At 37.2% G+C, this 16,717-nt stretch overlaps 1 protein-coding gene across 25 annotated transcripts in view; it reads right to left on the minus strand.

The window, feature by feature from the left end:
* The window catches only part of LOC109622365 (TLD domain-containing protein 2), a 768,101-nt gene that overhangs the window by 39,264 nt on the left and 712,120 nt on the right, over positions 1-16,717 (minus strand). Inside the window, exon 1 of one of the 25 annotated variants that reach the window (XM_062860674.1) lies at positions 668-1,356. The exons of 23 other annotated variants lie outside the window; for them this stretch is intronic. In XM_062860674.1, the coding sequence (XP_062716658.1) occupies positions 668-733 (66 nt within the window). In that variant the 5' untranslated portion in view covers positions 734-1,356. Of the gene's footprint in view, positions 1-360; positions 619-667; positions 1,357-16,717 lie in introns of those variants that run through there. One more of the 25 variants, XM_062860680.1, reaches the window with a different exon arrangement.

The following is a 16,717-nucleotide window of genomic DNA, read 5'->3' on the forward strand; positions in this document are numbered from 1 at the left end:
GAGCAAGAGATGAACTGTGATCTACATTGATTGTCTCTCGTGTTCAGCGTTGGAAAATGAGGTAATTTTACTATCAACAATGAGTTGAATCATGTCACTCGATGGTATTTTAGATGGGCTTGACTCAAATAGTGTGTGGAATTCCAAATTGGATTAAATTATCGCTTTTGAATACACTTTGTCTTATCAGGAGTATGACAAATTATCACACCACTGAAGATGTTATGAAAACCATTATCTGATTATGAATTCCAACTAATTATTCAAATTACTGTGCAACCATATAGACCGCAAAAAGTGCTTCTTCAACCATAACCTGAACCCTGAATGGGTTGGCACAAAGTAGAAACAACATCATACCATTGTTACTATCAGAACTTGTCCGCTATTTCAACACCACAGAGCGCCAACCTTCTCAAGAATAACTTTGCAGATACTTGATTGTTTTGCTCGAATCCATACATCAATACCGTTTCAAATAAACACACTTTCTATTCGGTCAGAATACAACCATGTTGTTGGCAACCATAAGAAGAATGGAGTTATTTCCAGTCCGTAGTGCACGAAAGCACACCGACTCTCCGTTATACACCTGTTCACTGGCGCTATTTCCCTGGTTGAAACCCAACATAAAGCCACCGTAGAAAATAGCAACTAATTAACACACCTGGCTGTCGAAATTGGGTGAACTGATTAGCTCGCACATCTTCGCGGACTTGTCGTCAATCAGCATCCGGTTAACAAAGGAAATCACACTCGATCACTTCACTCCGACACCGTGAGCATATCCCGCTCCAAAACTTCTTCTCCAGTGGGTTCAAAAACAACCTTGAATTTCAACAACCTGGAAGTGACGCGCGCGATCTTTCGTTGCACTTCTTGCACGGACGTTGGTATGTTCCAATATCCTGTTGTCTTTTTTGAGCAGCAAATCTCAACGCAATCACGCAATAAGATGGAAAAAGCCACTCGCCGCACACGCCTCCAAGCTCACTGACTCAACTGCGCGGTGCGTCAGACGTCAGGTACCTTCCGATCGATCCGAACCGCAGGTTGTGGCCAAATCCGAAACAATCCCACACACGCGCCGTCGTCGTCGTCGACGTTTCTGTTGTTCTCGCGGGTTTCTCGGGTGATCTCGTTTCGTATCGCGAACACCTCGCACAACACACTTTTGAGCGCGCGCGCTTTTTTGTGTTTTATAAAATCTATTGAATAACTGCTGGGCTGGGGGGGGCACATTGACTGAAAACAATCGCTTCCGTGCCGTTGAAAGTCTCGCGTTGAACTAACGGTGAGCTGGCTGGGGCGAGATGGTTTTACTGAAAGATATCTCTAGCTAGCTGTGGCTCCTCTCGGGGGCAGTGATTGATATCTACGGGAGCGAACGGTGGAGGCTGCTTGCTTTCCTCGTCGAGCGATAAAGAGCAAACTGAGTCGTGAGAAAGAGGCTGGCTATTTCACAGTGTGAGCAACGATCGAGGGGTTGCTCGATAGTGCAACTGAAGCGGAACAACGAGTTGATCGATATTGGTGATTTGATGTTACATGAAGAAGAAGAAGAACGATGGTGTTTTGAAAAAATCCTATCCTTATAACACAGGGAAGATTTGAAAATGCCTCTATAAAATCTAAAACAAAATCTAATTAAAAACGGTTTGATGTACGGTGTTAGACTTTGGACGGACTACAAATTGAACGTATAAATTTAAATTTAAAATTTTTTTCTTGATAAGGTACTTAATTTGTAGTCCGTTCAAAGTCTAACACCGTACATCAAACCGTTTTTAATTAGATTTTGCTTTAGATTTTATAGAGGTATTTTAAAAACATCCCCTGTGTTATAGGGATAGCATTTTTTTCAAAACACCATCGTTCTTCTTCTTCTTCTTCATGCAACATCAAATTACCAATTGTAGTCAAGGTGATTTTTTATTAAATTTGTTTTCGAACTGATTAGCACTTACCACCCCCGCGAAGGTTTGACAGTAGAAATCAGATTAGTTGGACTTTATGCGGTACAAGTGGAGTACGGGAACATGGTACAAAATGCAAGTGTGGGGTAAAATGGCCTAACACATCGAATCATTCCTGAATGTGATTTGTGGTACCGTTCACCTACCAAGATATGTGTGCATAGAACTTCATAGTAGAAGAAAATAACCAAAGAAGATCACATTTTGCCATTAAAAATGAATAGCTGACTGGCAAAGTTTATTACTGGTTTGTGGGGAATAAGAACTAAAAGAACAAAAATAATAACTAACTTAGTAGAAAAAAACACAATAATACCTAATTTTATCATTATAAGAAAAATCCAAGCACAAAATTCTTTGAAATGTAGAATAACTGAATGAGTTTTTATCGAGTTATTGAGAACAAAGTAAGTTTAAAACAATTTATATAAAAAATCATCTAGGAAATTTAATAAACAGCGTAAACCGATTAAACTGATTAAACGTCACGATCACCAAGGCAACCTTGGATTATTACATTCACATTTTTATGAAACATTCATAAAAATAATCATCAATCAGCATAATCATATAATCATTAGAGTGGGTCATCGTTTATATTGAAAAATGAAAAATTCAATGGTATCCCATCAGATCAAAGCTTTTTTGATCCAATTTCAGGACCCAAATAAGTGTGCAAAATTTGAGCACGATTGGTTATGTCTACGTTTTGCGCATCGCGTTTGAAGTTCGTATGGCATTTTACATGGGAAAACACACTTTTTTGCATTTCTCTCATAACAAGCTCGAATTTTTCTAAAACCATGTAACCGATAAAGTGAAAACATAGCCTAGGGTGTCCTGAAAAACTTTGTCGAAGACCGCGAAGTGATCTCATGCTTATGAAAAAAGTTATAGCGTTGACATTGCTTGGCGAAACAGTATGATTTTGTTGCTATTGTTATTCCTTTACATGTTAAAACATAATCACATGCATGCGGTTCGTTGATTATAACTATTTTCACAAGCATCGGATCGCTTTGCGGTCTTAAACAAAGTTTTTCAGAACATTCTAGGCTATCATTTTATAGTATTGGTTAAAAAGTTTCAGAAAAACTTTTTCAACTTATGACAAAAATGCAAAAAAGTATGTTTTCCCATACAAAATCCCATACAAATTTCAATTGCAATGCGCAAAGTGTAGACGCAACCGATTGTGCTCAAATTTTGCACAGATACTCAGGATCCGAAACGGAACCAAAAAAGCTTTGATCTGAGAAAACGGTTCCGATGATCCACACTAATAATCATGGCTTACGCAGATATTTAACTGTTTAGTGAATACCCTTATCCTAATCGTAAATTTTGTTCTTATGATTGGGAAAAAACTTTGTTTAAGGATCAAAAATGTTTTGTCCTTGGTTCGTTCTTATAATAACATAATTAGTTATTATTGAGTTATTTTCCGGAATAAAGTCAGTTATTATTTTTGTTCTTTAAGCTTTAATTTTCAGCAAACCAATAACAAGTTTTGCCATTTAGCTATTAATTTTTAATGGCAATATTTGATCTTTTCATGTTATTCTCTCTAACAAAATAAAAGAAAAACCAAATACAGTGACCCCACACCGATGAATCACCTTAATTTTGTACACTATTTATGAATCACCATGTTGATCAAATGAGTGATTCATAAACTGTGGTCATTTTTGCCGATTCATAAATTGTTGGGTCACTGTAACTCATTATTAATCAAATAAGTTATGATTGCAAAGTATGCCACGGAGATGTTATTTTACTTTAGGATGTTTAGAAGAACTTATTTTGTCATGATTGCTTATTTTGCCATTTTTCAGTTATTTTTTGTTATTTAATAATAACTCAGAGACAACAAATTTTGCAATGATAACATTTTTTGTACCTAGCGAGTTATTAATAAATAACATAAAAATGGTAAAATGAGATATTATGGGAAAATTTGTTACTATTTAGTCCCCAAATACCCCAAGTATTATTCTGAAGTTCCTTCTAGATTTTTCCCAGGAATTTATGCTAGTATTCCACTGGAGTTGCTCCCCCAAGTTTCCATGTTTTTCCATTATAATTTAAAAACGAGCACACGGGTGTACCTCGATTTAGTGGACCCTCGATTTTATGTACATTTTACCTCTATTTTATGTACATTTTTAATGGTAAATTTAATATCGAATCAGTTCAAGACTTACAGGTTGTATTTTATGACTCCTAATGCAGGGGTTTTCGACCTTTTGACACGTGGAGCATTTCATATTAATGAATTGCTGTGTGAAGTATCCATAATAACGCCAAAGCATACCTCATGAAATACTTAGTTTAATATATTTACCTTAATCTCATATTTCCCCTTTAGCTTCATTTTATATAAATATCTCTCGCTTTGACGACGACCACGATGAGCGGATTGTATCAGATGATTCTCTGGCAAAATGATTTACAGATCATTCAGTTTGGCTGAATGTGTTTTTTTGTTTCAGATAAAACCAGTTGAATAGTGAAAAAAATCTCGATTTTTCATCGTCTATCAAGTTGAAATCGATATCACTCACAATTCTTTACATGAATCAAAGAGGACGCGTATAGTATGGTAGCACGAAGGTCTCAAAATAGTTTGAAATATGAACGGCGGAAGCTCTCCCAGCTCAGCCCTTCCCACTCATGCTTTTTCTTCATAAGCGGTGCATGTGGAGGCACAGAGCAAGAGTGATTATGTCAAACGATGTCCTTGCATGCCCTGAGGTCCTGAGATGTGAATGTGGAGCAATTTGTGTACTTCAAATTTATGCTGGTCGAAGAAAACCATGAAAATCTTCTGCCAAAGTGCACTAAGTGCATAAAAGTTTTCAAAAATATGAAAGAGATTCGAACTTGGATCATCTGAGTGATAACCAAGCGCGTTACCTCTAGGTCATATTACCTTGCTGAAGGCCAGTCGTTAAGTCTGAATCAAGTTCTAAACATTCTTCTCAAGGATGGTTTTTGTGAAAACGCCATTTTTCGATCAGCCAAAGCGAACCAAGTGTTTGGTTTTTTTAAGCTTTATTATTCTAATTAGGCTTGTTGTTCAATGACGGCTCCTGTGTTAAATTACCAGTATGAGGTGTATCGACATAACGCTGGTATTAAAAACCAGTTGGTTTTTGTATTGTTGAGAATAAATTGATTCTAAAATGCTGTGGACTTGGTTCGGTCTGGCTGAATGTGATTTGGAAAAATGGCGATCAGCGCCATCGAAACATAATTGGTTCCTCCAACACCCATACTTCTAATAACGTGTTGATTTTTCTCACAGATTGTTTCTATGAGTCGGTTAGCAGTTAGAAATCTGACGGCGATGAGGAGAACTTGAAATGTTCATCAACTGGGCCAAAACTAAAATATTTCACTAATTCTATCGGATGGTTTACAGTTCACTCTGGTTGGATGCAAAATAATGTTTTGTATGTTTTGCCAAACAGAAATTTTGAATTTACCCCACGAAGAGCTGTCAATATTAATGGATTTTTACATGGAAGGAAGATCATCGTTTTCTTCGCCCAATGGACAAGAAAACTCAATTTTTCAAAAAATGGTCTTTGGTTCGGTTTAGCAGAACCCCGGCCAACTATGGAAGAAATCCCTGCTGAAATATCTGAAGTCTTTCTAGGAATATTGAAGAAGTCTTTAAAGATATCTCCGAAAGTATCGCTGAAGAAATTTCAAAATGAATTTGCAAAAAAAAAACAAAATGAACGAATTCTGGAAAAAACAGAAATATTTCAAGAATCCATAGATGTATTTTTTTGAAGAAATTCCAGGAGAAATACCCGAAGAAACACCTACAATACCTTACATAACATCTTCAGATTTTTTTTAAAAAAAGTACAGATGAAATCCCTACTAAAAATCCTAAACATATTTTTTAAATGAATTCCTGGAAGAATCCATAGAGAAATTCCTAGAGGTAGGCTTAGAGGAAACCCTGGAGGAATTTCTAAGAAAATACATAGAGGAATACGCTGTGGAATTTCTGATGAAATCTCTATGTGAATTTCTACAGAAATCTCTGCAAGAATGTCTTCCAGCCTTTCCGTAAGAATCTTCATAAAAGTCTTTGAAAGGATCTGTAGAAAAAATTGTGCAGGAATCCTTGGAGGATTTTCTAATATTTTTTAAAGGAATGCTTGGAGAAATTTGTGGAAGATTACTATCTTAACCCTCGATCAACCGCGCAGTTGTATTTTGTACAACACGCTGAAAAAATCTCGCTTTTCGTACTCAGCAATAGTGTGGTACTGGCGGTGACTGCCAATCGCGGGACTGCCGGAAGGTTTTTTTTTTAATTTTTGTTTTAGTGTATTTTAACTTATGCTAATTCTACACTTACTGCCGGAAGGTTAAAGGATTGTGGAAAAATCTTGGGAATTTCTCTAATAATCTCTTGTAGATTTTCTATAGCAATCCTTGGATAAAATTTTTCAGAAAGCTTCTGGGAAACTTCTGAAGGACTTCTAAATTTTTGATTCCTAATGTATCCGTGAATCATTTAAAAAAAATCCATTTTTATTTGTATTTGTAGGTATTTTTAAGAATGTTCATGGAAGGTTTTCTAGATGAATTTGAAATGAACGATAAATGATGAAAAATTTGTGGAGGAATCTCTATGAACAAAAAATCGGATGAAATTCGTAGATAAATTTCTGGAACAATTTATGCAAGATTTTTTGAAAGGAATTCTTGAAATATTTTTCAAAGTAATCCTTACAACATTTTTAGCTTCCGGATAGCTTCCTGAAGAGTACTTGTTAACGTTTCCGGGGGACATTCTAAATTCTAAAGTCTAAAGGATTTCCCAGAAGATTTTGTTGTAGAGTTTCTGACTAAATTTATTTAGGGTTTCCTGGATGATTTTTCAAAGTAAATCTACGAGGAGTTTCCAAAGGAGTCCTTGAAAGAATTTATTTAAAAATCCCTGGAAGATTTTCTCAGGAATTCGTAAAAGATTTTTTAAATGTATTCAAAAGAAGAAAGAATTATCGAAAAATCTGTGGAAGTTTTTTTTTCAAATTAATCTTTAGAGAAATTTGTAAATAAATCTCTGAAGAAAAGTCTGGCGATACTTCTGAAGAAATTATTAGTCAAATTTATAATAGAAGCCATTGCAGATTTTCAGAAAGAATCCCTCGAAAAAAAAATGTGAGGGAATCTTTAGGGCAGTTTCTATAAAAATCCTTGCGGAAATTTCCCGAATGGATCTCACATTTTTTTTAAAAGAGTCCTTGGAGATTTTTTTAATGAAATCAAAGGAAGATTTTCAAACAAAAATTCAGGTTTAAAAAAATCTCTGGAGCAATTTCTAGAGAAAATCCCGAAGAAAGTTTTAGAATATATCAATGGAAGATCGTTTCAGAGAATGTTTAAAGGAATTTTAGAAGATTTTTTTGAAAAAAAAATCCATTTAAGTCCTCAGGAACTCTGCTAGTATTAAGGAATTTCATCAGAGTTTTATTCCAAGAATTCCTGTAATTCACGAAGTTTCTGCTAGGATTCCTACAAGAATGCCTGCAAAATTCCTTCCTATTGGGATTACTCCAAGAGTTCCTGCTGGTATTCCCCCAGAAATGCCTCCTAAGATTGCTTGCTAAGGACCCCTTCTGTGGTTCCTCCAGATATAATACCAGAAATTATTCAGCAAACTCTCTGCTTTTTAGGGATTTCTCCGGGATGGCCTTTAGGGATCTCTTCAGAGATATCTCTAAGAACTCGTTCGCGAATTCTTCCAGTGATTTTTGAAAGAATGTTTTGTTGAGATCAAGTTTTTCAAATGAGTTCAGAAATTTTAGCAACGAACTTGCTCATTCAGAATATTCAATTTCTACAATTATAAACAAAAAAGCGAATTTGCCAAAAGTTTTCATCAGAATTTCACTAAAAAATGCAGAAGTTTGGTAAAATGCTACTCCAGATAATCCCCCAATAACACTTTCAGAACCAGAACACCAATTAGTTGGCTTGAAGTTAAATAAAAAAGCTCCACAGATTCCGGTAAAAAGTTCCAAAGAATTATTTCTTTTTGGATTTTTTTTTTTCAAAACAGTCAACATCAGTCTTTTTTATTTGGCTGCCAACTCGCGCCGGCTTTTTATGAATATTGTTAGCAGGTATACTGGGAGTTATGGCAGCTTTTTCAGTCATCTTCCTCAGAAATTAAGCAGTTTCTTCAGTCTACAAATCTAGTCTGAAAATATATTGGCTTCAGAAATTTCTCAAGCTACATTAGCAATCGTCAAAAATTCTCAGAGTTCCAACACATTTTCAGAATAAGGACTGAAAGAATTAGAGGCCTGTACTTCCTTATACGAATCTTTCGGTCAGAAACTCTCTTCGAGAATCTGACTGATTACTTAAAACATTAATTCCATGTATTCCGTAATGTTTGACATCCAACATATCGCGCAAAAAATACAAGTAGGGACGCAAATTAAGTATGATTAAACTCAGACTCTACAATAATGTCTCTATTTCTGTGGATCATCAATGCAAATCAATTATTTGCGGCAGCTATGGGAACCCCAGAACATCATGATTACCAACTATTTGTTCACTGTGTGAACCGTCCATACAGAAAATTGCAGGATGTCTCGATAAATCACGCAAATTCTACTTCCAAAAAAAAAAACAAATAACACAAAACGCGGACGGCGACACAGTTATCGGCCGTCATCGCATTTGAACACGCATCAGTGAACAAAATAGACCGCTTATCTCTGTGACGTTGGCGCGGATTCGGGTGAGCAACGACGACGTAGCTCTCGGGCGTGGGATCCAATCTAAATGCACAGCAATAATGGCAGTCACGCTTCGATTGCATCTCTGAGAAATGGTTTGCGTGCGTGCGTTCGGCTCCAGATTAATAACAGATTAATGGCCATTAATCGGTGGACGAGATTTGCGCTTGAACGGGTGTTTACGGTTGCTCGCTCACATGATACGAGACGAGGGTGACGACACAGGGCATTAGGCTTGTTGTGATCGACCCATATTGTATGGTAATTGGAAGCGGGCCACTACTGTGGTGATGCGCTTCTATGAACTGCACCGCGTGAATCCTGATGTGTATCGATTTGAAAACAGGAAACGATATGCCGTTTAAGCGAGTAGGAAAATTTCCATTCTAGTTAACTTCGATGCGATGCGTCGCACATCACCTGTTCATTGGTTTTGTTCTACAGTAGTGATGACTTTGTGCTACGCACCGTAGCTTGCGGCATCAAACCGGTCGTCACTCAAATGCACTTTTCTAATCATTGGAAACATGATGATGACTCAAAGTGCGCTTCGACGCTTTATGAGCACGTGCCCCAGAGGAATCTAACACCTAAAAGTTTTGATTGCGTCTCAACGATTCCGCTTACAAAGCAATCTCGTAGGCCCAGCAAGATGCCCAGCGTGACATCCATAGCCGATGGCTTGCTGATTGGGAGCCCTTTTTAGGGTGTGAACTTCGCCAACAGCAAATTGGCTTCCTGCAATGCATCTGGCGCGCAATAGGTACCCACTAGCGACCCCAGCAACACCATTAACTTTAGATACTAGAATTGATAAATGTGCGTCCACCTACCGTTTTGACAATGTAATTAATTAGCGATAATTACAGAGTTCCCCCTCCGAAGTCGCTGTCAACGTGTGTTGATTTATGGTGCAAATGAGCCTACACAAAGTGAATGTAAAACAGAACGATTTACCCTGCAAACAGGCGACGAACCCCGTCGTGTCCAATTCTGTTCTAGGGCTTCACCTAGCATGAAACAGATATCTCTCAGACAACATTTCCAATTTTCCGAAGGGACGCTTCATTTTTTCGTTCTGCATTGAAAGATGCATTGCACTGCACCGGGTCGTGCAACTCCAACAAAAGAAGCAATATGCAGCAGTAGTGCGCACGGCGGCGGCGGCTGCGGCGGTGACAGAAGCGAACAGGTTCGACTTCCTCGTCGTGAGAACCAGTCCTTCTGGGTTCACTCAATTTAACTACCTCACACATCTCCCTTCCATCCAGTTTGATCGTCGTTTGCTTGGTTGTTTGTTTGTACGATGCCGAGGCACCTGAGCTACTTAGCTAGCTGCAAGTGCATGAGTCGAGATCGAACAACTCTGATAAGGTGCAGTTCACGTTCGGATCACCAAACGACGTCGCTTCTACTTAACGTGAGCGAGCAGCGCTGACTGTTTTGTGGAACCTTTCATTGCATTAGCATGCGTTGACCCTGTGGCAGATTTGAGCATCCGTTAGAAAGTAAGATGGCAGCACCAACGATAAGAGAATCTATCGTTTGACACGTTTACTTTACAAGCTTTCCTCAGCTGATCAGTAGAAATCTAAATTTGTGTCTCTAACGTTCCTATCGTAGCACTTTGGGAACAGTTCGCTAACGTGTATGGTTTGGGTCAAAAACGATCCTATTCAATGCAGAAGGAGGGTTAAAATTAAGAGGCAAAATCGTTAGAAAGAGATCGAAATAATAAAAATTAAACGGCGCAACGTGTATTTTTAACCCGGGAGCGGTCGCGTCGTGTACTGAGTACACGCACCATGAAAAACGCACGCTTGTGGTACAAAGCGTGAGTGCGGCGTCGCTGCAGGTAGTCAAAGACGCGACTGCTCGAGGGTTAAGTGCGGCTCACATGGAATGATAAATGTATCGAAACGTCGAATGAAAACTTATAAATCCGTTTTTGAATATTCTAATATCTAAGACTACAAGAGAGTTCATGAGGCAATATCAGGCTGGATTCATTGATGAACGCGCTACAACGGACCAGATGCTCGTTATCCGCCAGGTGTTGCAGAAATGCCGCGAATACAACGTGCCCACACATCAATTTATTCATCGATTTTAAATCAGCGTATTATACAATCCATCGAGACCAGTTATGGCAGACAGCGGATGGCGGAAACGTACATCCGACTAAAGAATGAAGCCAGGCAAATCGGATTAGACATCAATGTGTCGAAGTCAAAGTATATGATGGCAAAGGGCTACAGGGAGGAATTGACGCGCCCGCCACCCTGAATTTCTATCGACGGTGATGAAATCGAGGCAGTTGAAGAATTCGTGTACTTGGGCTCACTGGTTACCGCCGACAACGACACCAGCAGAGAAATTCAGTGACGCATTGTGGCAGGAAATCGAGTTTACTTTGGACTCCACAAAACTCTACAGTCGAACAAAGTTCGCCGTCACACGAAGTTAATTAGCTACAAAACACTGATTAGACCGGTAGTCCTCTATGGGCATGAAATATGGACTCTACGTGCAGAGCAGAGATGCCAGATATACAGATTTTTCTGTATTATACAGATTTTTAGAGATTGATACAGACAGGATACAGAGTACAGAAAAAATACAGATTTTATGATCTTGATACAGATGTTTCCTCCGCATATTTTGCAAGATGGAGAATAAAGTAATATAAATTATTGAGAGTACAAACCCATTAAATTATCTATATTTTTCACATTTGACCTCAATTTTCAATCATTTCAGTACAGGAAATTTTTCTCTGGAATTGAATTAAATAAAACAAATATTACGAAACATAAAACGCCCTAGATATGTAATAAGCATACGTTAGGGCGTTTTTTTATGTTTTTGTCACGTTGAAATCTCAATCTTGTAATATAAAACTTTTTAACCTTCGCCCAAAATGAAGTTTTTAGCAAGTTTTCAAAGATTATGTTAGTATAAGGAAAAATCGAATAAACTATATCTTTGCTGATTCTTTTTCATGTGTATTGTTGTTTACTTGACAATTTCAAGAGTCGCGAATTTCCAGTGAAATATGAAGATGTAAGGAAAATTTAAGCTTCAGTATGTACATGAAAAATGAAATAAAAGTTGGAAACTTTGCTAAGCAAAAGACCTGGTTTTCTTTATGCTTTTCATTCTTATATGTTGAATGAAAATAATGAGAAAACTTACGATTAATGTTTTCGTTGAAAATTGAAAATAATGACAGTGTTTTAAAATAATAATATCGAATCGAACCTGAGAAGAAATAGCCAGTACACACATTTTCAAACAACTATAAAATTATGTTGAAGATAAAAAATCGATAGAGCTTTTGGAAACTACAGGGTACGAATACAACCTGCAAAAGTATGATGCATCGAATGTAGCAAAAGGAACACTTCATATGTGATGAAAATATTTGAACATTCTCAACGTTACCTTGCAGATGAAAAGAAAAGAATTGCAAACGCGAATTGAACTCAGGTCCTTTGGGTGTGAATATCACGTCCTAGCAATTTTGCCCATCTTAGCTTGTTGAAGAACAGAGAAGGCGGCATGGGAGGGTTTTTTTTTCTAATTTCGGTAAAAGGCGGAGAGGCGTCTAGTGTATGGAACACCGGTAATGGAAAGGGTTTTTTTTAAAGAAATTCTTGCAGGGATTTCTTGAGAAATTTCTAGAGAGCATTCTTAAGATATTCCTTGATTAATTACTCCAGGAATTCTTTTGAATAGATTTCTATGGGTTCCATCTTCAACTCCAGCAAGAAAAACTTTACACACTCTTCTGGAGATTTGTTTAAGAAGTTATCGAAAATTTTTTGTCGACGGATAACTCCATTTATATCTTCACGGATTCTTTGAGAAATTCATTCAGGAATATTTCCAAAGAATTTCTACGAAAATTCTTCAAGAAATACCTGAAGAATTTATTTCTGTGATCTTTGCAAATGTTTTGTATTGCGTTCCACCAAGGATGTCCCGAAATGTTTCTCCAGGTACTCCTTCTATGATGTAAAAAAAGAAATTCGGGTTAAGTACTGTTCCTTTCAATTCCACTAAGAATTTGCATCCCTTGACAAATACGTATTTCAACCTCAACTGTAAGGTCGTCTTCAATGTCTCGCACTTGACTCGACTGGACTTGACTGAAGTCGAGTCAAGTACGAGATACCGAAGACGACCTTACAGTTGAGGTCGAAATACGTATCTGTTAAAGGATGCAAATTCTTAGTGGAATTCAAAGGCACAGTACTTAACGCGATCTTCTTTTTAATCACCACTAGCTTTACTTTACTTAAGAGTTAGATTTCTTTCAGAATTTTCTGCTTAGATTTCTTTAGAAATTCGTATGTGAAGATATATTTATCTCCAGAGATTTCATCAAGATTTCAAAATTTAGAAGTTCCTTCATGGAGTATACCTGAAGAAATAAAAATTCTGAAATTCTTCAAGTAAATTATTCACAAATCCTAAAGGAATTTGTTCGGAAACTCTTCCCAGGAATCTTCAAGATTTTTTGAGAAATTCGTTCAGTGATTCCTGCAGAAACTCCTTCATGTTTTTTTTTAGAAAAAAATGAAAAAAAATCTTGTTAGACTTCTGGAGTAACTCTATCAATGCAAGAATCCTTGAGAAATTTCTGCAGTGATTCCTGGAAAATCCGTGGAGGAATTTCTAAAGAAATTTCTTAAAAAATGCAGACATTACAGACAAAGGTACTAGTGGATTTTTTTAAGAAATCCTTCATTGAGTTTCTAAAGATTCCCTGGAGGATTTTCTGAAGGAATCCTTGGAAGAACTGCTGGAGGTACTTCTGAAGGATTCATCGAAAAAAAAACCCGTGCAGTTTATGAAGAGATTTCTTGGAAGAATATTTTAGAGAACCAATAAAGAAGTAAAAAAAGATTGATTGATTGATTGATTTGTCTTTATTAGAGAGACTTTCAGCCCTTGGCTGGTTCGTCTCTACAAGTAAGAAAAGAGATTTTTCAAGGAATCTTTGAGAAACCTACAAGAACTGGAGAACCCTCTACAAATATACTTTGAAACATTTCTAGAAAAAATATTTGAATAAAGCTTATTAGTAGTTCCAAAGGATTCTCCCAACAATTGCTGCAGAACTAATTGTTAAGAAAATCTTTTGGAAAAAAAATGAAAAAAAAAAATCCCTGAAGAAAGGTCTAAACAAATCCAAAGCAATGCCTAGAGGAATACTTCAAGGAACTATTGGATAAACTCCTGGAGGAACTTTACAGAAAAATGTTTCGAGAATTTCAAGAGGAATTTCCAACAAAATCACGAGAAAATTTCTGAAAAAATGGAGTAATCCTTTAGGAAGAAATTCAAGCAAAATTTCTGGAATGGTTCTTGAAGATTATTTTTTATACTCTCTCTATTTTTGTGTATTTTAACTTATACTAGTTCTTCATACAAACTGAAAGTTTCTAAATTTCTGATAGAATCTCTGAATGTTTGTTAAAGAAAAATATGTCCTAGAATTGCATTTTTCAATATACGTGAGGAGAAATTCGTGGAGAAACCCCTGGAGAAATTCATTGATAAATTTTCGGAAAAATGATATAGAAGAACTCCTGAAAAAAAAATTGGAGGAATTTCCCCAAAAATATTTAAAAAACTATATTAAGAAGTACAAGCATAGCATATGTAGCAATCCCTGAAGGAATTTTCTCTTTAATCCCTTAAAGAATCCCATGAGGATTTTCGAAAAGAATTTCTGCGGAAACCCGTGAACCGATTTCAGGATATTTTTTGAGAAACTCCCAGGAAAGTCCCAGGGAAAATTCTTGGAAGAATCCCTGAAAAAATTTTCACAGAAATCCGGCGACGTAAAAGTTCAGAATTATTAAGAATAGACATATTTATTTTACTATTCAAAACCATAACGTTCTGCTATTTACACCGTTTAGTGAAAACTTACTACAAATAGAAATGTTCATGCAAAATTCGGGACACAAACATGTTGTTTACATGTTGAACCCACAGATTTCTAACGGGGTCTGGCAGGATTTACGGAAACTTGGTGTTTTTTTTGGCTTTCAGTCACAGTTTCTAAATACAGACAAATACAGATTTTCTAAAATCCTGATACAGATTTTTGGAAAAATCATCTGGCATCCCTGGTGCAGAGGATCAACGCGCCCTTGGAGTTTTCGAACGGAAGGTATTGCGTCCCATCTACGGCGAAGTCACAAGGACCGAGTCGAATGAAGACGACTCCTACGTGCAGCAAGAGGACACTCAGGCCTTAGTCTGATGCTGACTGGTAAGGTAAGGTAAGAGGATAGAGTAGACGGTTAGGGTAAAGGTTAGGGTTAAGTGTATGGAAGTAGGTTGGGGTACGCGGTAGAGTAGAGGGATTGGATGAAGGATAAAATGCCTACATATGTTGCCGGCATTCTAATAGATGATAGAGTAGAGGATAGGGTAGACGGTAGAGTAGAAGATTAGGGTGAAGAGTAGAAAGTAGGGGGAAGAAATGAGATGCGATTTTTTCAAGATACCTTCAAGGATTCTGTCCGGGATTTCATCAGGCATTCCTCTGGAGATTCTTCTCAGGACTCCTCCAAAGGTTCCTTCCGAAAGTCCTAAAGGCAATCCTCCGGATTGCTTCAGAAAATCCTGACAGGACTCTTGAAGGTATTCTATTCGGCATTTCCCTAACCCTCAAAGTACTTTCTGCAGAAACCTGTAGAGGAGCTCCGGATGAATCCCTTAGGTACTTTTGGAAGAATCCTTACCAGGGTGCAAAATGTTCATAGTCATTGACTGAAAACAGCACGAATTTGAATGATTCTGCAGTGAATATTCAAAACAAACAAATTCATTTTCGCTCTCCCTCTTCACACAGTCAGTCAATTCGTAGTCATTGAATATGAACCCGATCGAGAAACATCTTCATAATTACCTACGTTTATGGCTACGATTCCTTCCAAAAACACTCCACAACAATTAAATGGGAAAAGATACGTGCAAAGCACCGTTAAATGTAATCCAAACGTTAATATTTTATCAGCAATTTAACTATTTGTAAGATGTTTACAAATATTCATTGACTTTCATTCAGTTGACAAACGAGTATCGAGCAGCTGAATATGAATATGCAGGCAAGTGAATGAAAATTGCCACACGGTAAACTTCGGCTCGTCTGCTCGAAAATTTTACTTACTGCAATCTGTGTAGAAATTCCTAGAGGCATCCCTGTCCAAATTTCTGGAGTATTTACTGGAAAATCATTAAAGGAATTCCTATTGCAATCTTGTTAGAATATCGGATGAAGTTCCTTGAGAAATTCATGGAGGAATTTCTGAAAAAAATACTGGAGAATTTGAAGCAGTTCCTGGATGAATCACACCAGAAATGGGTTGGTAAATTCCAGCTAAAACTCCAGGAGAATTTCCAACAAGAAAATCTATTCCAGAAGCAATACCGAGAGATTCTCGTATACCAAGAGATAGCACTGGGAAAATTTTAAGAGGAACCCCCATGAAACCCATAGAGGATATCCAATTGGGAAATCTAAAAGAGGAACAATAGTGAAATCTCTAGAGGGTTTCCTATACAAGTAACAACTGAAGGAATTAATGGAGAAACATTTTCAGAAATTTCTGGAAGTATCCCTGAAGAAATCCTAAGGGGAATTGTAGAAAAAATCTCTTGATTGAGGTCGGCTCCAGGGGCACTTTCTTCTCCATTTGGAAAATTTGTGCCATCCGTAGATTTGATGAATGGATGAATGCACGAAGTAATTCATACAGAAATTATTGCAAAAATATCTACATAAATCTCTGAATACATCACTGGAGGAGATCCTGTATAAAGTGCTGCAGAAACACCAGCAAGAATTTATGAAGGAATCCCAGCAGGTGTTCCTGAAGGAATCCCTAGAGATATCTTAGAAAAAATGCATGAGCAGTTCTTAGGGAAATATCTGAG

The sequence above is a fragment of the Aedes albopictus genome, chromosome 3 (assembly GCF_035046485.1).
Source record: "Aedes albopictus strain Foshan chromosome 3, AalbF5, whole genome shotgun sequence".
Taxonomy (NCBI): domain Eukaryota; kingdom Metazoa; phylum Arthropoda; class Insecta; order Diptera; family Culicidae; genus Aedes; species Aedes albopictus.